Source organism: Pseudonaja textilis, chromosome 4, assembly GCF_049901715.1.
Source record: "Pseudonaja textilis isolate UNSWEBS1 chromosome 4, rPseTex1.2, whole genome shotgun sequence".
NCBI lineage: Eukaryota > Metazoa > Chordata > Lepidosauria > Squamata > Elapidae > Pseudonaja > Pseudonaja textilis.
In genome coordinates, this window is record NC_141993.1 from 29,520,521 (window position 1) to 29,543,111 (window position 22,591).

The 22,591-nt window shown below is 39.0% G+C and overlaps 2 protein-coding genes across 5 annotated transcripts in view; one reads left to right on the forward strand and one right to left on the reverse strand.

Annotated features, from left to right (window-relative positions):
* Nucleotides 1-21,439, reverse strand: part of LRRC27 (leucine rich repeat containing 27) — a 66,892-nt gene extending 45,453 nt beyond the window's left edge. The window contains exons 1-4 of one of the 3 annotated variants that reach the window (XM_087932493.1): nucleotides 21,321-21,439; nucleotides 8,811-9,079; nucleotides 8,430-8,560; nucleotides 5,971-6,029 (exon numbers count right to left, since the gene is read on the reverse strand). In XM_087932493.1, the coding sequence (XP_087788619.1) occupies nucleotides 5,971-6,029; nucleotides 8,430-8,560; nucleotides 8,811-9,020 (400 nt within the window). In that variant the 5' untranslated portion in view covers nucleotides 9,021-9,079; nucleotides 21,321-21,439. Of the gene's footprint in view, nucleotides 1-5,970; nucleotides 6,030-8,429; nucleotides 8,561-8,810; nucleotides 9,080-13,058; nucleotides 13,248-21,320 lie in introns of those variants that run through there. The other 2 variants (XM_087932492.1, XM_087932494.1) reach the window with 2 other exon arrangements.
* STK32C (serine/threonine kinase 32C) overlaps nucleotides 21,339-22,591 on the forward strand; it is a 200,177-nt gene continuing 198,924 nt past the window's right edge. For both annotated transcript variants that reach the window (XM_026710606.2, XM_087932495.1), the window contains exon 1: nucleotides 21,339-21,461. In XM_026710606.2, the coding sequence (XP_026566391.2) occupies nucleotides 21,371-21,461 (91 nt within the window). In that variant the 5' untranslated portion in view covers nucleotides 21,339-21,370. The remainder of the gene's footprint in view (nucleotides 21,462-22,591) is intronic.

Sequence of the window (22,591 nt, forward strand, 5' to 3'; positions counted from 1 at the left end):
TATATCACAATCTTGATGGAATTACTTGCTCTTGCCGTAATTTCATCCCCACACTTTCCACCTCTCAGTTTAAAGAACATATGTATTTAATCTCCCTCAGACATACTTTCATCTCCCATGGCAAGTGATATGACCCCTCCTCACTGCTCCTGCCATCGGACATTCAGCAACAAAAGTGGTAAAACAATTGCAGGTCACCAACCACTCCCATTTACCACCCATTCTTCTCCAAATATCAACCTCTCTCCTCCATTCTCCAGTCCCCAAATAGGCAGTTTAATAGGGTGGTAAATCACATCAAATCAGTCTCCTCTAAGATAGTCCTAAGCCATAGAACCACAACAAATGGAAAAATAGAATGGAATAGAAAAAGCCCCATGAGACAGATGCAACATCAACCATCTCATTTGGGTGTAGAGGGCAAAGAGCCAGAGCAGCTGTGGGCCTTGGGTGAATAACAAGCAGTCCTTTGACATGATCTACTTCTACCATACCAGCTTTCTCCAGATATTTTCTGTAAAAAATAATCCCAAGGCCTAAAACAACTATCAGTGCTCCTTTGGCAAGCTGGTCCCATTTATCCAGATAGAAAAGAAGTTACTCCAAGATCCAATTTGGGTTGGTCTCCAGGACCATAGGTTTACTCTTCCAAGCTTTCAGACTCATGCTGAAGCCCATTTTCAAGGAACTTCTTTCAACTGGAATATGTACTTTGAGCTATTCTATGAGTCATATTTATGAGGTGCCTTCCTATTGGTTAGTGGTGTGTTGATAGCCAGCAATTGGCTGTTGTTTCCTTCTGCTTCCAAATCCTTGGCTTGCAAACAGCCAATCGCTGGCCATCAACACACTAATCAACCAATAAGAAAACATCACATAAACACAACTCATAGAATAGTCCAATGTACATGATCCAGTAAAGAGAAGTTCCCTGAGGACGGGCTTCAAAAGCTTGAAACAGTAAATCTCTGATCCTGGAGACCAACCCAGATTGGATCTTGCAACATTATCCTGGGACACATATATCTGTCTTCATTTGTGAGAAGTATCTCCACTCATATCTGTTCTACATAGGTTCAAGGACCAGACCATTTGCTCCATTCTAGGGTTATCTATGAGCCAGCAAAATAGAAAGCCACAGCTGCTGATCCCCATCGCCTCATGCTGCTATTTCCCAAGACTATGCTGTGCTGGCTTCCATCTATAGCTGCTACATATCTGTACCTGCCATCGTTGCTGCTGCTGAGACCAGCTCCAAACAAGGAGGATGTAAGATTTTTTTAAAAATGTCATTTAAAAAATTTGTGCACACAGTAATCTACAATGTACTTCACATCTTTAAAAACAAGCAAAACATCAAACTCCATTTAATTCCAAACAGCTAAAAACTCATGGATATTATCTTAGTGTCCTAGGAGCCTCTTCAGCCTAAAACTTTATATGCTGAGCTCCTCAGTATATAAAGGAATTTCTCTGAATAGGCAATGAAGGAGACGCTATTCAGGATTAATTCAAACAGAATTAGTCTTGAATGGTGTCTCCTTCATTGTCTATTGTTACCACCTTATTCTACTAGATACCTGATAGAACTACCTTACATATCAAACAGGCCCTGAAAAATATATTTCTATCCCTACAGCTGGGGTATGTAACTCCAGAAACTGTTTTTCATAGATGTCTCCACTAGAGGGCAGGAAATTTCCTTATCTTTGCTATATTTAATGTTTATGCTATTTCTTATAAATGCATATACAAATCCATGAAATTTAAAATGTTGTTTTAATCAACAGCATGCTCTATGAAAGGAGGGTGCTCTCACCTGGGTAGCTCCCTATAGCTTTGAATCAAAAGATATTATGCAGATATTCTACCTTTCTCTAGATATGGAAAAATATAAGAATCTTCTGGAAAGAAAATAATATTATCTGAAAAATAATACCTTGAATTTTTTTCTGAATAAATCGTTATATGTATAATAAATGTCCTGTATGAAAGAGAGGTAGTCCTTGACTTATGACCACAACTGAGCTCAAAATTTCTGTTGCCAAGTGAGACATTTGTTAAGTGAGTTTCACCATACTTTATGACCTTTCTTGCCCTAGTTGTTAGGTGAATCACTGCAGTTCATAGGTTTGTAACACAGTTGTTAAGTGAGCCTGGATTTCCCATTGACTTTGCTTGTCAGAAGGTTGTAAAAGGTAATGACACAACCCTTGCACACTGCAAGTGTCATAAATTTGAGTCAGTTTCCAAGCATTCAAATTTTTATCATGTGACCTTGGGAATTCCGCAATGGTTGTAAGTGTAAAACACGGTCATGTCATTTTTTCCAGTGCCATTGTAACTTCAAACAGTCACTAAATGAACTGTTATAAGTCGAGGATCACCTGTAAATGTCTCTAGAAAATGACAGTGGGATAAAACTTGATTTGGATTATTGTTAGGACTAAATTTAAACCTAAACAATTAGGACCAAAATCTACTGTGTTATCCACAGTTCTTAATCTTCCATTGCACTTATCATATTTGAATAAAAATATATTGAAAAACTTCTGAATTATATACCAAAATTTAAAATATACTTAAGGTACATTTATTTTTCCCTTTACAGAAGCCTGTTTAATTTCATTAAGAAAAATGTTACAGTACAAATACATTTGGATAATGTAAGAACCAATATATAACTGGGGAAAACAGCATGAAAACTGCCAAGATCATAATGCAGGTAATAACACATTTTTCACACTGCCTTGAAAATAGTATTTTAAATATGTCCACTCACAGCTTGAGTAATTACTATTTCTGCTGTTTTGCTCCTATGTTTTTGAAAGTGTAGTATTTAGTATTCTGCATTAGTCTATATTTTATTATGATTACATGTATATTTGCACATAAATTATTTCTGTAAAAGCAGTGCTGGAAGACAAATACCTTTCTATATTATTCTAAATTGCTGTCAGCTAAACCCTATTATTAATGTTGTTAAATAATTTTTCTTTTCAAGAATATTCCTTAGCAGTAATAAAAACAGTACTCATACTATTCCCAATTTCAAATCGAAAATGTACAAAAACTTATCACCAAAATGCTGGAAGTGCAAGGATCTACCAGGTGCCTTCTACCACATGTGGTGGACATGTAACCACGCAAAGACAATATTGGAGATTGATACTGGCATGGGTAGAGCAAATGGTGGGAGAACACATTCAATTTAAGCCAGAATTATTCCTGTTGGGAATAATGACAGAAGGCCACAGCAAAGGTACAACATATTTAATAATATACATACTGACTGCGGCAAGGATGGTTTACTCACAGTACTGAAAAAATGAAAATACACTATTGAAAGGAGAGATAATAGGGAAAATAATGGCCTGTGCAGAATCTGAGAGACTAACTTTAGAAATGACAAATAAAGGGGATTCAGAATAGTACGATACTTGGAACAAGTTTTATCTGTGGCTGCAAAAAGAGGGGAAAGTCAGAACAAAAACAGCTAGAAGGATTGGAAGCAAAATGTAAATATTGTACCAATAATAGAAACGTTAATGGGTTTGACTACACCTTTGGTATGTATGGCAAAGTAATGCCAAAATGGCTGCACTATGTTTTGTGTTTATAGTTGTAAACAATGAAAAAATATATATGAAAAAAAGAAATACTTTCTTAGGAAAATATAAGGTTCCTATAGCATAGAAATATAAGAAAATGAAATACTGATAAACCTTGCAAAGCAGGGATATTATAATGTTCCTTAACATGTAATACATGAAATGTATATATTAGAAACATTTTAAATGTATGTATATGGATAAAGGTCTTCTACCTGAACAATACTGAATAAGAAAAGAGAACGTTTTAAAGTCTGAAAAATCAGTCACCTCAGGAATGCCCTGATTCTTTGGAATCTCAATATTTTCTATGATTCTTTGTTGTGTGTTTGTAGGGTGTATATGTCAGTACATGTAAAGAGTAAGATTGGACAACTGATAGAAAAGGTATCTTAATGGTGAAAGCACCAATGTACACCAACATAGGAACAGATACCAGAAAATGATTGGTCTTGCTTGGGCTACAAAGCTAACCAGGTTTGGGCCTGGTTAATATTTAGATGTGTGAACACCAGAGAATATCTCTAAAGCACTATGAAGTGGTATATAAGTGTAAGTGCTATTGCTATGGTATGCTAGATTGTGAAGTTGAAAAACATCCTGGATAGGCATCGCAAATCATATCTATAATATTGCTGACAAAAATCTGCCTGTTGTTACTAGAACACAGGCTTGATTCAAAGTCAACAATACTTGTATATTCTGTTCACTCCGCCTGTGTCAGTACTATCTAGACAAATACTTTCTATGGATTTGAACCCTTTATTTATTAAATGTAGAAAAACAGACAAACAAGGGTTGAGTAAATCTTGATATAAGGCAGAGGAGAGTATATGGCTTTTTGTGATGAATAAATATTTGTCAAAAGAAGCAAAATGGCTATATATAAGAACACTTTTCTGTATATGAAAGTGAGAGATGGGAACAGCGTCAGGAAAAACATGAAAGGGCTTAAATGCAGTGAGAAAAGGTTGCTTAAGAAGATGAAACAAAGAAGTTAATCTCTTGTGGGAAGAATCTGGCTGTCAGATAACCCATCCAGCGAAATACCTCAGTTTCCAATTGAAGGTAATATTCAATCAATCAGTAACAATAAGGACAGGTAGTTCTCAACTTACAACATTTTGTTTAATGACTGTTCAAAGTTACAATGAAAAAAGTGACTTATGACCAGTTTTCACACTTATGGCTACAGCAGCAGCCCCAGTCATGTGACCACCTTTTGGGTGCTTGGCAACCAGCATGTATTTACGATGGTTACAGTGTCTCAGGATCCTATGATATATTTATTTAGAAAATTTATATTGCTGCCTATTCACACATGGTGTCTCAAGAAGGCTTACCAAAATATAAAAACACCATATAAAACAAATAAAAAATAATAAAATAACCTTCTGTCCCCCACCCTGGCCACAATGCATTTTCATTCCAACCCTATTAATGGACTTCATCCCACTCTGGATTCCCCAGGCCTGCCCACAGAACCATGTTTTCAGGGCCTTCTGAAAGAGTGTTATAATGGGGGCCAGTCTAATCTCTGGAGGAACGATGTTCCAGAGAGAGGGAGCCACCATGAAGAAGGCCCTTCTTCTCGTTCCCACCTGATGTATCTCCTTAGGGGATGATACAACCTTGTTGGAAGCTTCTGACAAGAAAGTCAACGAGGAAAAACAGATTTGTTTAATATAGACTTACAAATTGTAGTGATTTGCTTAATAACCATAGCAAAAATGATTGTAACATGGGGCACGACTCACTTAACAACTGTCTTGCTTAGCAACAGAAATTTTAAGCTCAGTAATTAGTCGTGAGTTGAGGAATACCTGTATGATATATTATGGCAAGAAATCAAACAAGGTTTCAAAATGTGGAGAAATCTGAAAGCCTTCCTAGTAAGGATCAATTGCAAAATATTAAAATGAATGTATTAACCAAGATAAAGTAGTTGTTTTTAAATGGTGCTAATCTCTTATAAGATTTAGAGAAAATCTTATAAAAATGGCAAAAAATTGTCAGTATGGGTAGTCCTCAAGCTATCACCATTCAATCGGGAACCGTTCCAAGTAAATGAATGTTGTTTGTAACTGGTCTTCAGAGTTCTGGTCATCACAGCATCCCTGCAACCATGATTTAGGTATTTGGTAATCCATCTGTACATACAATTAGTTGCTAAATGACTTGAAATCATGGGGCCACCATTTGCAACCATCCTTGATGGTGTCCTCAGGAATTCAATGAGGACTCAGCACAGATGGTCCAAAACACTGGAGTAGTTTCTCTCACTTGAAAAGGAGTATCTTGAAAGGAATATATGTATGCTAAGTTTAGTTAGATATTATTGAGGGAACAGAATACTTACCAAGCTCCACTGGTAGCCTTTTAATAGGATTTCTCTCTAGCAGTAGAGTTTTCAGTTGCCTTTTCAATAAATATGAAAAAATTTAAATATACAATGACAAATAAGATTAGTCAAGAAAATAAGAGAAAATTAATGTATATATTCTTATACTATTTTAATGAAAAAGTAGATTCCTAACAGAATCTAAGTGGCCTAACTAATAAATTATGTGGTGCACTAGATGTACTTGAATACTGATAAACAGAATACGGTTTATCAATTTCTAGCCCACATCAGGGCCCAAAAGAATGGAGATGCTTCCTATAAGAAAATTAATTAACTAATTAATTAATTAAATTAATTAATTAAGGTAATATTCAATCAATCAATAACAATAAGAGGTAGTCCTCAACTTACAACATTTTGTTTAATGACTGTTCAAAGTTACAATGAAAAAAGTGACTTATGACCACTTTTCACACTTATGGCCACTGCAGCACTCAGTCATGTGACTACCCTTTGGGGGCTTGGCAACCAGCATGTATTTATGATGGTTACAGTGTCCCAGGGTCCTACAACTTATTTATTTAGAAAATGTATATTGCTGCCTACATATTGGGGGAGATATTTTGAAATTAGTTTCTCTTTAACATTAAGAGCTATTTCAAATATACATTCTTTTTGCAGACTGATAATAAATGCAAAAAAAAAAGACACAACAAACAGATTCACACTGTTTTCTTCACATATTAATATGTCAACAGGGAAAGAACAGAAGCAGTGAAGAAATCTGACTGTAAACCTTAGTTTTCTGTAGCATATTATTTTGGTGTTTTTCCCCCTAGTCTAGTTTAATTTTTAATATCATAGTCAAAAAAATGAAGCATTTGCAGGGAAGTGTCATGACATATTAGAATTCACTTCAATTGCCCACAGATGTCTTCTGAAGATAAGGGATAGAATATCTGTCATGGGATTGCTCTTAGCACAACTGGGAACTTTAAAGAGATTTTGTTTCCCAAGATAAAGTCAACATAAATTTAAAGGTAGCAGTAGTCCTGTTTGGGTCAGAAGTCAGACTAATAGTGCCAGAGTAGTAGCCAGAAGCTTCCTAAATACTGAGTTGTTTCAGAATAAACCAACATATGCTTTAGAAAACGAGCAATTTCATAAAGTAATGAGCCATTAGCCTGCACAAAATTAATCAGTTTGACTCTTAAGGTTGTTCAAGGAGATGGTTCATCGTAGGATATCATTGCCTGGCTAAATATAGAAAGAAAGTGTGCCAAAGTTTTAGAAAGGAGTCAGTTTTCCTTATTTTATCCGTTTCTTTTGATATAAAACAAGATCTCAGTTTCTTTCTAGTAGTTGGCATACACCTGGATAAAAAAATCTGTTCCCATCCTTAAGGTTATTTAAACCTACATATTACTCTATATACATTATTTTGAAAAGTTAGCTTATATACTTATCATGAAAAAATGCACCCATTTTGGCACAATTAAAAAAAAAACAAAAACAAATCAAGGCTATATCAATCTCCTATTTAAGAATTAACCTTGTTATTCTTAATTGTCCCATACTAGTTATCAGTACCAGTAGTAAATAATATTGATATGGCCTCTTTCAAATGAGATGTAATCTTAAAGGGCAACAATTTTTAATGTCTATTTTCAAATTTTGTCAAAACAACTGAGAAGAAATTTTGGAACTTTTAAATTTCATCTGTATTTCATAAATGGATGGGTGGATGAAGGGTTTTTGTAGCATTTCCTAATGTCCCTTCAGCCAGGCTACTCTAAGGACAAAGAATTGCTAAGGGTACAGTTATAACAATGCTTCCTGGGCAACTTTACAATGTTTGGATTTCAACTCCCAGAAGTCTCCAACCATCATGGCCATTGTTAAGAATTCTAAAAAAGGAAGTCCATACATTGCAAAAGTATTTTCAATACAGGTGGCTCTTGACTTACAACCACAATTGAGTCCAATATTTCTGCTGCTAAATGAGACATTAGTTACGTGAATTCTGCCCCATTGTACGACCTTTTCTTGCCACAGTTAAGTGAATCGCTGTAGCTGTTAAGTTAGTAACATGGCTATTAAATGAATCTGGCTTCCTCTTTGACTTTGCTTGTCAGAAGGTTGCAAAAGGTGATCACATGACTTCAGGATCCTGCACCTGTCATAAATACAAACCAGTTGCCAAGCAACCGAATTTGGATCATATAACCATGGAGATGCTACAATAGTCGTAAGTGTGAAAAAATCTTTTTCAATGCTGTTGTAACTTTGAACAGTCACTAAATGAGCTATTGTAAGTTAAAGGCTACCTGTATTTTGTTCTTTTGATGATAATTAGGGTTAATATTTAATCATACATGGTACTACTGCTCAATTTGTTGACCAATAGATACCTGATATGTACTACTGAACAAATTCCTTTTTAAAAAACAATGGACATACAGCAGAAAACTTACTTGTGACATCCAATCCCAGAAGGAAGCTCCTTCAATTTATTATAGCGCAGATCTAGCCAAGTAAGATTTGACAGGCTCTGAAAAAAATCTTCAGGAATTACAGAAAGGGCATTTCCTTCCAGATGTAAATACTAAAATGAGAGGGTGGGGGGGAGAGATGAGTAGCCTGTGAGATTGTATTGCTTACCATATAATCTGAGAGAAATGATCTCTCGCCAAATGATAAAAAGTGCAAAAATTACTCAAGTAATTTTTAAAAGATTATCAAGGATACAGTAACCTTAAAATGCAATTCATATAATTTGCAACATCTCAAGTGGGAAAACTTTCAGTTTTTTTCAGTTATCCTTTAATCAGGTATGTTAACAGTGAAAGACTTACTCTAAGGTTAAATAATCTGTATATATCTGCAGTAAGATGTTGCAGATCTTTTCGACTCAGATCCAAAGAGACTGCTGAATTAGACACCAGTTTTTCAAGAGCCTGGTGGATGCGCCTTGATGAACTCGAAGCTGAATCACTCCTCCTTTGAGTATTTTGACGGTTATCTCCACTGCCATTGTTTTCTGTATAATACCACTTTTCTTCCATTTGTTACTTAACTTTGATTAAGCCAGAAGTCTAGCAGCTCTGTATTCAAAGATAGTAAACTGAAAAATAACATAATGGATATGTGTAAATCAACAATATATTATTGTTTCTAAATGAATTTAACAGTAGAAAAACCTTTTCTTAAATAAATAATGGCTCCTTTGCTTCAAAATTGGTTAGTTATAATGCTGCAATATTGGAGAACTCAATGTGGAGAAGAATTGCTTTCCAAAATTGCTAATATCACTAGCACTTTATAACAAAAGACACACACACAAAAAACCCTTTAATCTCATTTGGATTATTTGTGGGGTTTACAAGTCAGTTGCCAAAAAATTAATGGCAGTGCTGTCTTTCCCCACCTTTTAGGTTTTAGGTTGTATGCCTTATAGATAGCATGTTTCAGGCTTACTATTGTAGCTGTCAAAAGGCACAGATACATGCTCCCAAACCTGACCAAACTAATATTCTTTTCAGTTGGATCCTCAGGTTCAGTCTGGCTACTAGATCCTATTTAAAGGAAATGTTTTGTGTTCCTAAACAGTGAAATCAGTAGAATCTAATTTGAGCAAGAATGAGTGAACATGGTTTTTTAATTTTAGTAGAAAGGATCAACCAAACATGAAGTTGGTAGAAGAACCTAGCACTTTGCTAACTATACCCTACTAGGAGGAGAATCAAGAAAAATGACAAAAAATGCTTGCTTGAATGTGTGCCTGTAGAACTAGACTGGAGCAAAGACAAGAAGGAAGGGTCAGAAATTAACTAGCTCTTATACAAAAACCAGATAGAAAAAAACACCAACATCGGACACATGTAACTGACTGACTCTTATGTTTAGTAGGCTGCGATGTACGAAAGTCAGTGCCATAGAAATGAAATGCCAACAAAGCCTGTTCTCTTTATTTGAGAAGTCCTAAGGTAACTAGCCCTTCATTTTCATTCATACTGGATAATATATCAAAGTAAAGAACAAAACAATTCTGCTTTAGAATTCTCATGGCATTGCTGTTTTCCAAGTGCTTCCACCATAGAACCATAATTTTTCCTTCATTCCACCCACTCAAAGTGTCTTTTTCTATCATGCATATTCTATGATAAAATTCCTTACCTCAGTCACTTAATTTACATTTTTTTGCTGATTTCACTCACGGTACAAGCAATGGGATGTTATGAGTATAAAAGATAAAATTGTCAGCAATTCTCCTTCTAATGATGCGTACAAAAAGTCTGTAGTCTCCAGGTTTATTTATTTATGAATTTTTATTTTACATAAATAAATCTAAGTACTGGATATCTATCTTTCTGTCTCCTGTTACTGGGTTATTCATGCACTATGATCAGCTCTCCTATCATGTAGTTGAAGAATAGATAGAAAAGATCTGACGGACCCAATCTTTTTTTTTTTTTCAGGACCTAGACAATATATACAGAATAGATATCCTACATATCAGATCCCTCATTTCTTGCTTCATGGTCCTTCAGAGCTTTGTCATCAGGTTTGGAAACATAACAAGAACAAAATTTTCTTAATTTTTAACTTTCACTCAATTGAGTACGCTGGCTAATTTCTAGAATTATTGGAAAACATGAAAGAATAGTTAGATTTTGTCTGAGTCTGTCAAAATATCCTTACACCGTTAAGAAATATTTATTATGAGATAATGAATAGGTGCTTTTATTTTAGTAACACATGAAACATGGATTTATGTATTTCAAACTATACTAAGTATTGGAACTATGTTATGTAGACAAGAAACACAGTGTCAGACATAAAGATCTCAAGTGCCTATATACAAATGCACAAAGTCTGGGGAACAAGCAGGGTGAACTCGAACTACGAATACATGAAGGTAAATATGATATAGTTGGAATAACAGAAACTTGGTGGGATGAAACCCATGGCTGGAATATACTGGTAGAAAGATACAAACTATTCAAAAAAAATCAGACCCCATAAAAGAGGAGGTGGAGTTGCACTGTATGTAAAGGACCACTATATTGCTACAGAAATGCATGAAACCAAAGATGAAAACCTCCTAGAATGCATATGGGTCAATATAAAAGAAAAAAAGAATGACATGGCCATAGGTGTATATTATAGGCTACCCAATCAAGCAGAAAAAATAGATGTCCTTTTTGCCAGTCAACTAACAAACATATGCAGGAAACACACAACAATAGTAATGGGAGACTTCAATTATCCTGATATCAATTGGAAAACTAATTCTGCACCAAGTGAGAAATCAAATAAGTTCCTTACCAACCTAGCTGACAACTTTGTTGTCCAAAAGGTAGAGGGTGAAACTAGAGGGACTGCCATACTAGACCTAATTCTTACAAACAGAGAAGTGATAGAGGGACTTGAAACTGCAGGAACCTTGAGGAGGGGGAAAGATCCTATGTTATTATAACTTGTAAAACCTATACTGTTCATTATCTGAGGTGTTTGGAGATTGCCAATTTAATTTAATTATATACTTTGGCATGCTGCAGAGTTTACTGGATTATATCTAGGAATGCTAGGGTAAAAAGATACATACAATCTTGGTTTCTCATTTCTGAAAATACTATATTTACTTAGAAATCAGAGGAGGGTATGGGAATTATGGCAAGTTATAAAGTCTTTGTAAAGCAGCATCAGCATCAAACATCCCTTACTTTCAAGATCAGTGAGCTAACCAAAATTGTAGTTTTTGTTGATTTGATCTTTTTTCTTCCTGTCATCTTCCCATAAGAGTGGGCTCCCCCCCCTCCCCCCCCATTCTAGTGTTGATCCATTGGTTGTGACAGGAATTATCTGACTGGCTTGTTAACTGAACCTGATATTGTAACCCAGAGTCACCCAGTCAGCTTTCATACCTCAACGAGACTAGAATCACAGGCTCTAGGTTTCTAGCCTGGGGCCTTAACCATTAGAACCAACTGGTTCTCTTTCTGTTCATTTCAATACTATCAGAGAAAAGGCATGCCAGACCTGAATTCTAAAGTTGCTCTTTTTTACTATTACTGTTGGCCTCTTCACTTTTACACAATCAGTTATATGTCATCACATACATTTAACCGGTTTGGTTAAGGCATCATGGTTTGAAACTCGGGAGACCTAGCCCTGCCTTAGGCACAAATCAGTGGGTGACCTTGAGCCAGTCAATCTCTCTTAGCCCCAAGAAGGAGACAATGGCAAGCCACTTCTGAAATTTTGGCAAGAAAGCCCAAGGTGACTAGTCCAGGCACTTGCCAAGAATCAAAAACTGAATTGAAAGAACACAAGACATAAAATGAAAATATATTCTGTATTATATACATACCGTATACATACATATACACACACACATACATATATGTATGTATACACACATATACATGTATACACACACACACATATATATATCATATATACATATACACATACCTGTGTGTGTTTATGCATGTGTATATACTACTCTGCATAAGTGTATGCACTATGCCAGCCACAATTCCTTGGCAATCAATGTGTTTTTTCTTGGCCTGAAATTCTGTCCCAAGTCACCTGCCTCCTGTCACCTTTTCTTTACGTCCAAGTCAACAAACAGGCCTGAGAAACCTGGATGGGACCTCAGCCCTTTTCCTCTCACTCACCAAGGCAGGCTGCCCTTTCTGCTCAGTCCACACTTCCCCTTAATTCTTCACCACTCTTGCTAGCCTGCTACTCTTTTGCAGCCGCTAAATGAAAGCCAACAATTTTCTGTGAGGTAAAATCCCTTTTCTTTTTGCCCGGGGAGTTAAATTACTCTCAGGTTGTGGACAGAAACCTTATCTCGTGAAGTTCCCAAGGCGGCGATGACAGACCCCGGAGGAAAAAAAAGAATAATCCCTCTTTTCGTTGGCTTTTTAATCTTTAGCATCCTTTTGTGTTTACGCTTTTACATTCCCGTCGATGTACAATAAGGCAAGTCCTTTTCCCGGCGCCCCGAGACTTCACCTGCACTCTCTCACCGCCGTAAGCCTCCATTCCTCCTCCCATCCCCACCTCCTCCCTCCCCCTTTCTCACAACTTACTCCGCGGAGTGGTGCGAGGAATGGGCGGCTGCTTTGCCTCCCACCCTCTTCTGCCCGCCACCTCGCCTCCCAGTCCCGGCATATATTGGCGCCCGCCTTTTTGTTCTCTCTTTATGCCGTGACCAAAAGGCAACAGACAGGCCTCAGGGAGCAGCTGCCGGAGTCGCCATAGTAACCTTCAAGCGGCTGGGAAGCGCCGGAGGAGGCCGCTCGCCGGCTGCGGGGAGGGACGGGTGGGAAGGAGGTTACTTCTGCGGCCACGGAGGGAGGTTTTGGGGAGTGTCCGGTGGATTTTGCATTTTGCACGGGGTTTTCTCCGCTTGCTCGTTTTCGCGGGGAAAATAGCGCACAAAAGGGACAGGTGTGTGAGGGAGGGACGGGGAGAAGCAGGCGCAGACAGCTGCCCCTCCTTTTAGATTGTAGTCCCAGTTGTCGCCCACCGTCCGTCACTCCCGCCTCTCGCCCCTCCAGTACTGCCGCCTCGTAACCTCACATCCCCCTTCCTCCCGCGCTCGCCTTTATTTTAAGCACAGGTTTAAAATAAGAAAGACTGCAAAAGCTGGTCTTTGGCAGCTTAAAAAGCAGCCCACATCATTTACTAGATCCTGCATGCTTTTTAAATAGAATAGGCAACAATCATCCTCCAATTCCCACTGCCGTCTTCTCACCCTATTTTGGTACCCGGCATATTTTGATACTGGCATATTTTGGCAGCAGCCGTGGCTGAAAAATATGGGTAGTCCTCAACTTACAACAGTTGGCTTAGTGACCATTGAAAGTTACACTGGCCGAGAAATGAGACTTCTGACTGTTTTTGATAGTTACAACCTTTGCAGCATCCCCAGGATCATGCAATCAAAATTCAGATGCCTGGACACTGGTTCCTATTTGTGATGGTCGCAGTGTCCCAGGGTCATGTGATCAGCTTTTGTGACCTGACAAGCAATCAAATAGGGAAGCCAGATTCACTTAGCAACTGGTGATTCACTTAACAACGCAGGCAATAAAAGTCATAAAATGGGGTAGAACTCGACAAATATTTCACTTAAACACCGAAATTGTGAGCTCAATTGTGGTCATAAGTTGAAACTACTTGTGCTTAAAAGTGGCTACTGCTTTGCCCTGGATGAGGACTACCCTATTAGCATATTTAATTGGCTCTCTAGTTTCACAGTTTTCACAGGATTTGAACAGAATCACAATTTGATACCTTTTAAAGTAGTCTGATAAAGTAATAACACTCCCCCTTTCAGGTAGTAAAATAGTTGGATAATGTTAGAAAATAGTTGTATGGTTTTAGAATATAATCAATGGTGAAATTGTTATGTGTATATAACTTCAGTTGTGAAGCACACAGCTAACTTTTCCCCGTTTGGCAATTGCTTTTCTATTCCAGGTGTATTAGAATAACAACAGAAACAACTCCCTCCCCCAAATAACTCTAAATGTGTAGTTTTATATTTTAATCTATGGTAACATGGCACTTATTACCTGACTTTGTTTCTGCCAGGTAACATTGAATAAGTACTGTTTTCCTACAGAAAAGCAGAACATAATTGAAAAGGCAAAAATGTAACGACTTTGAAACCAGGTATCCACCAATCTGGTTGCTCTCGATAAAATGTGTGTAAAATGTGAAATGTGAGGTTTGTGCTAATTATATCATGCAAGCATGAGTAAAGGGGTTGGGGGGAAGCAAATGATGAGATATATGTTGCTGAACTGCAACACAAATTCTCTTTGATAGCTTCTCTGTGGTCTAGAAATGCATGTACAAAGGGCCAGAGCTTGTATCATAAGATACAAGATGCATTTTGCATCATCTTGGTTCAGAACAGATGTCTCTGGAAGGCCAAAGCTGTTGGGTTCTTGGAGGTGAAGCTGCCTCTTTTGAGCACTCTTTACTTTAGCCCCCAATATAAACCCTGTGCATAAACTCTGTGAGGTTTTGGGGAGGACAAAATATAAGTAATGGGTTATGACTGAACTCTGGCAAGACCAAGTGGCCTTGGCTGCATGGAGCTTCAAGATCCGTGTCTTTAACATCTTTAGTTCTGGATGGGGTTGTCCTATCCTGTCCAGACCCAGTGTGCAATTTAGGGATTCTCCTGGACTTGCAATCTGCTTGAAGGTGGTGCTTGTGGCTAGGAGACCTTTTGCACAGCTTTGGTTTGTGTACCAGCTGCGGCCTTTCCTGGATCAGGACTCTCCGTGCTCAGTCACTCAAGCCCTAGTCATCTGTCATCTGGATTACTGCAATACACTTTACATGGGGCTACCCTTGAAATGCATTCAGAAACTTCAACCACTATAAAGTGCAGCAGCACAAGCAATCGGGGCCTATAGAAGGGGCCATGTTACACCACAACTTTGTGAGGTGCTACTGATTTGCTTTTGGATGCAATTCAAGGGGTTGGTTATGATTATTAAAGCCCTCCATGGCATGGGTTCAGACTACTTAATGATCTGTCTCTTCCTGCTAAAACAAGCCCACCCTTCTTATGCCAGCAGAGGAGACCTACTCCGGATCCTTTTGAAGGAACTTTGGCTGGTGGGATCTAGGAGAAAAATCTTATCTGCCCGCCACGTCCCGCAACACAGTGCCCCTCCTGGGTGAAGTTTGCTCCTAGTCTTTTGCAAGGGCTTGCCAGTTGGCCTGGGAGACCCAATAGGGGAGTGCCACATTGGAAGTGACTACTGGACCAATCAGTTGATCCTACCTTCCCCTGTGCTTCCTACTCCCTCTCTCTGCCCATCTTTTAATTCGTATTATTTTACTTTCCCTGTTTATTTTTATTGTTTCATTGCTTTACTATTGATACATTTATGTTTATTATTTTTTCATTTTACTGTTGTAAATCATCCAGAGTAACCCCACAAGACAGGCAGCAAATAAACAAATACAGACATAAAACTCACGAATAGTGTTTCAAAGCGTATGTTCCCTGTAAACCTGTCTTCTCTGGGTAACTTGAAAATGAATTATGAACTGATCCCAGATTTTCCATGATTTTGAATCTATTCAGTTTCACTAACTTATCATTAAGCTATCCGTAGATGTTCTTTTCGAATGTCACACTGATGCCACTGAATTAAATGTATCACTAAATTTAGGATGAACATTCACTGAAAATATGAGCTTTTCAGTGAAGAGGCATAATTTGAAGTCATTCAGTGTACCAGTGAAAATAGATTTTCAGCATTCTCTGCCAAAAAGAATATTGAAATTGTCTGAATGTTACACTTAGACATCAATGAAATAGGCCATCATATGCATCTCTATCCTATTAAACGGCAAAATGCAAACCGCTAACTGTAACTAAATGCAGAGGATATGCTAAATATTGTTGTTTACATTGAAAGCATAAATTACCCACCCATCTTCGAATGCAGTCATGCAAGATCAAAATTAGAAATCATCAGTCTGATCTAGAATAGATTGCCAAGGGTAAAAAGGTTTTTTTTAAATACAATTGATAGTTTATTACTGCCACTTCCTCAGCAAGTGGCAATATAGCGTTGGAGGGTGAACCAATCTAATTCAAATTTGGAGACCCAATAGGTTTGGGTCTTGTGGATATTTGGAGATAAACCATCAGGGAACACCAGGGAAGGGGAGAGGGAATGAGAGGAAGATGGGGACAGGGGAAGAGGAGAAGGAGAATCCAATGTGTCAATCACCTGTTATGTAATTGTGTTCATGAAGGCACCAGAGTTCACCTTGACTCACAGATCACTACTTTTATCAACATTTCTTTATCAATTATAGTTATAATCCTTTTTTCTTGCTTTACCAATACAGATATATATCAGAGAAAAGGAGAAAATGTCAATACAGACCTTATTTCCATTTTTTAATATAAACCAATTGGTATAGATGGAGTGGAACACTGAATCAGGATGAAGTCCAGTGAAACTATTATTATGATTATGGTAGGACTGATTTAGAGATTTTTAACTCTGCTTTGCCAAGCCACCCTGGGCTAGAAAGCAAAGTCAATGAAGAATGACTTCATTCTCTGGACTCTTCATCATGACGGTGCTTCATCATTGGAGGTTTTTAAGAAGAGACTGGACAGCCCCTTGTCTGAAATGGTATAGGGTCTCCTGCTTGAGCAGGGGGTTGGACTAGAAGACCTTTAAAGTCCCTTCCAGCTCTATTCTGATTGATTGACTCAAAGCTGTCACTGAGCGAATGTTATGGGAAAATATTGGACTGCCTACTTTCTGTCAGTCTTCTCTAACTGGCACTTTTTATTCTCTCTCTCAAATCTCAAACTTTTAAAAATCTTATACGGCAACTCCTCAGGGACAAAAATAGATACGCTCTTGGCATCTTGAAAGGGAGCAACCAATTAAAGTAACTCATTCTGCCAAGATAAAATCTCACTCCCTCCAGCAAAGTGTAATGTGGGGTTCTGTGGTCACAAAGAAATGAATAGTCATCATATCTCAAATCTGCAAACCAGAATTCATCTGCAAACACTAGCATACCTTTGCTAACTTAATGGGGAAAAAAATCTTTGATAACTTTAAAATTTCTGCCCAAATAACTGAAGAAATGCATTTTTTGATAAACGTAAATCAACCATATTAATTTTCATCAACAAAACTATACATTCATGAAATGCTATTTTTATGTACAATAGAAATTTTACAAATATATTATAAAATCTTTATAATAAAACCTTTTTGTAGTCATTTTCAATAAATGTTACTATGAATCTATGTATTGTATAAACCAATCTGTTCCTGAATTTTGTCTTCCTTTCACACAGCAAATATTAACTTAGTTTGAGGATTATAAGACATATAGCATTATCTTTAATTACTGTTCTACTCAGAAGCTCTTTTTAAATCTTAACCTGTTGTTGCCTCTTACATTTCATGACCTTCGGTTTCATAATATACTTATATAAATATTTAAACATCTAACTAAGGGAAGCAATGCAAGCATCTGAAAACATGAAACTAATTAATCCTTGTACTACAATGAATTTATTGCTACTTTAGGAGGCCAAATAGATTTGGGGTAGTATCGCTGCAACTAAGAAATATAGCTATCCCGTAGAATTTATTGTATTAATAATTCCATACTTTTGTTTAATTGCTAATGATTCAAGAGTTGACCTAACTTAATAAATGTTTTAAAGCTAGACTCTTGCGCTTTTAAAAGTCTGGAGAATTGCTTCTCAGTAAATTTATTTAGGATTTTCCTGGTGACAAAGATATATGGATAAATTTTTATTCAATCTGTCACTAGACAGGTTAATTAGCATTTTCAACCACAGCTCTGCAGCCTTTATTTTTAATCTGTAAAATGATCTGCAGAAACATTGCCCAATATTTTGTAATTGTCATTGATATACATATTGTATACAATATTTGAATACCCTGTTTCTCCAACAATATGACCTCCCCCAATAGGACGTCCCAGCATGTTTTATAGGCATGAAATGAAATTAAGCCTCTCCCCCCAAATTAAGGCCTATATTAAAACATGTGAAATGGGGGGGGGATGGTGGGGGCCTTGCCGTTAGGAAGTACTTTTTTTGCACACCCGGATATGGTGCTGCCTGCGTTGACCCGGATACAAAGTGCCCCAGCAACGCCGAGGTCAACATCCAAGCTGTCGCCCCCGCCCGAAGATGCAAGGGGGGGATTAAGTCACCCCCGAAAAGACGGCCTAGCCATTTTTTTGGAGCTCAAAAAAAATTAGACCCAGCCTTATTATATGAGAAACACGGTATTTATTTTGAGACTAGCAGAATCTATAAATAAGGTGACTTTCTGGCACAAAAGGGATACTGCTTCTTGGATAGCACCATGTTGCATAAAATAACATTTGTGAGACTGTTCCTTGGCTTATTTTGCAAGGCTTAAAATGTTTGGACAAAATGTTTTCTGATAGATTCCATTGTCTTCATCTGATGCTCTTTGAATTGCTTGTGACTACAACTTTCAGAATTCCTAGGCAGAATTCCATGCTGACTAGGGAATCTGGAAGTTGCAGTCCCAATAAATTTGGACGGGTTCCAAATTAGGGAAGCTGTTCTAGAGAGCTTACCTGAGAGCTAGAGCTACTATATTCTGAGCTGAAGCGAATGACAGTGGCTTGCCATTTTAATATCTCTTTGATATTCCTGTTTGATACCATATTCTGGGATGGAAATTAAAACAGCTGTAAGATTAGGCAGAGATGCTGCTCAAATAGATGGACATTTTTATAAAAAGCTAATGACAGGCATAGGTTCCGTAGCTAGCATACAAAGGCCCGTGTGGCTGCCCATGCTATCAAGACCACCATACTGTATTTGGAGAGCAGTTAATCAGGATAACATGCCTGGTCAGGTTACCTGTCAGTCAGTGTTGCTTCTAATAGTGTAGCATATTCAGTTGACTGGAAAAGCCCTTTTGCGGTAGTGCTTAAAGACTCTTAACCAGAAACTTGACCAGACTATAAATCCAAGTTCTTCCTTAGGCAGGAAGCCAGTTGGGGGACCAGCCAGTCCTTCTCTCTCAGCCCTAGGAAAAAGGCAAGCACAAGCCATTTCTGAAAAAAAATCCAAGACAACAACCAGGCAATTACAAGAAGTGAAGAGTGACTTGAAGGCAAAGCTAAAATACAGGTAGTCCTCAACTTAAGACCACAACTGAGCCCAAAATTTATGTTGCTAAGCGAGAAATTTGTTAAGTGAGTTTTTAAGGACTTTTCTTGCCACAATTGTTAAGTGAAATCACTGCAGTTGTTAAATTAGTAACACGGTTGTTATGTGAATCTGGCTTCCCCACTGACTTTGCTTGTCAGAAAGTCACAAATGGTGATCACATGATCCCAAGACACTGCAACTGTCATAAATCTGAACCAATTGGCAAGCATCTGAATTTTGATCACTTGATCTTAGAGATACTGCAACAATCGTGTGAAAAATGGTCATGTCACTTTTTTTAGTGCAGCTGTAACTTCAAATGGTCACTAAGTGAACTATTGTAAGTCAAAGACTACCTGTAGAGTAAAACAGGAGGCATCAAAAGAAATTCAAACCATGATTTTTTTTCTCCAAATTATTAGCAGTAGTTGAACCATAGAAAATACACAAATTTTAATACTGGCAAGAATAATAAAAACTTATTTTTAGATCAATTATGTTATGAATCGCACACCGGATCAGATCAATCCAATAGTCTTTTTACAATGACCAGGCAAATACAATGGAAGGGCGTAGCAAAAAAATGCCTTTGCAGCATCATGTTCTCCAGCGAACTTGATATTCAGAGACATATCGTTTCCAGACAACGTGTCTAAGATCCTTGGTTTTAATGTAGTCCACAAAATAAATGGGACTCCTAATACAGCGTGGGTCACCAACAGCCGCGGTCTCTCTTAAAGGAGAACAAAGGATCATTAATAATAGTTGAAAGAACTCCCCTTCCTTTTGCTGCTGCATCACATTATACACATTATATCAGACACATAATTTGTCGTGCTAAGTGCCCGCTCTGGAACCAACACAACCCCAAAAGCGGTCGGAAGCCCCTTTGCGTGGACTAGAGCATCTCCTCCCCTTCCCCAACCAAGCAGCATCTCGATGATCTCAGAAGGTTAAAGGTAAAGGCCCGTGTTCGCGCGCCTCGAGCGCCATCTAGCCCCGGACGGAGGCACTACGAGTCGCGTTCGCTTTAAGGCAGCCGCTCCGGAGTCTACGAGCTTGAAACGCCCCCCTTTACAAATCCTGGTTTTTCCAGCTCGCTTTGGGGAAACGCCGGGTTTCTTTAGCGTCGCTCGCCACCACTAGCGTGCAGACCAAAGCTTGGGGTGGTTTGGAAGAAAAAGGAGGAGAAAGGAGAAAAAGAAAGGATAGAGGAGGAAGCTAGCGCGCTTTGGGTTTTTCTTGCTCGCTCGCCGTGCCTTTTGGTGTGGCTCCTCGGAGGAGGTTCTCCCACGCCGACCTTCCCCCCGCCCCCCACTCCTTTCCAGAGACGGGAGTAGGAATCGGAGAAGTGGGAGGAGGTGAAGAAGGGGCTCCCCCAAAAGAGCAAAGCAAGTCTTCGGCAACTGCAGCTCCAGCCGTCACCGCCTTCACCAGCGCCGTGCCGACAGCGAGCGGCGGAGACAAAAGCGGGCGAGTAGAGCCCGCAAGAGATACTCAAGACACGTTTACACACCGGCGCGCGAACACGCGTAACCCGCGAGAACCATCTTGAAGGGGTTCCGGCTTTCCCCGCTTGCAGCCGCCGCCGTGGTCACCGAGCCCGGCTCACCCCGCTCTCTTGGGGGCTTCTTAGGGGATGCCAATTCGCCTCCTCCGCCAATGTTTCACTGGAGCAAGTGGAAGAAGAGGATGGGAGCCAGCACCTCTTCCTCGTCTTCCAAAAGACCCGTCTTCGACGAGAAGGAAGATGGTGAGTGTGCCGTCCCGGCCGCGAACCCCGGACAAGCAACGGGGGCTGCCGTGCCCGGCGGGGGGGGGGCGTTTGGCTTCCTCCGTAGCCCCCCGGTCCTTTATATGTCAGGTTGGCGGGATGGGAAGGCGAGGGCAGGTCTGGAGGGCCCTTCCCATGCGGCCCCCTGTGTACCTCCGGGAAGGGGGAGCGCGACCCTCCCCGCCACTTAGCAAAGTGCTCCGGTCAAACTCTAGTAGCTGCCCTGGGCGCAGGGCATGGGGGGAGGGCATGGCTGCTTGGAAGTGAAGAAATCGGTGGCGGCAGCGAAGAGCCTGAGCAGAGGGGCGAGAAGACCCACTTGAGGGTGGGGTGTTTATTTTTCTTCGGAGGACAGCAAACTCTCGGCTTCTGTTGGGTACCTCACGATTTTCCGAGCTTTCGAGCCACTTTTTTGGCGTGGGGAACCTCGCTCGTGCCTTGTCGGGGGCAGATGTGGAACGAGGACCCCCCTCTCCAGAGATCCCCATTTCGCAAATGCCCAAACGCTCGAGAAAGTTAAACACGCGATTTGTCTTCGAACTTGCCGCCGTGACCCGGATAGGATTTGGAATTTAGCAGAGGCTTAAAAGAGCTGGGAAGATTTTTTCATGAGGATTTATTAGGCTATGTAGTTTACTAATGCGCTACATAGACCGTTTTACCAATGGGGATTAGGCTCTCTCCGCCCCCTCGGAAGAAATGAGAAGCCTATTTTACGCTACAGACTCCGCTGAAGAAATAAATTCTTTATCATGTGCTGTCTTCTTACAGTACTAATGAATAGTAGCAGCTAATTTCTGCATGGTTGTTCAGTCTGAGTTGAATCTTGAGGAAAGGGCTGCCATCCTAAGTACTTAGACTTAAATTCCTAAATATGTGGAAATTTGAGCTATTTCCCAGTCAAATCAGGACTTGTGCGCCTTCATGCAAAACATGTTAAGTTATATAATTCTCTGGTTTTATATGGGTATTTGTCTTGAATCTTTCCTACTTTTTTTGCTTTTCCCTACCTTTATTAGTGTAATTCCATTTCTATGTTAAGTAGCACTGAAAAAAACAGTCATAAATCACTAATGTCATCAGAAGCCAGCTTGCTGAGGGTTTTGATA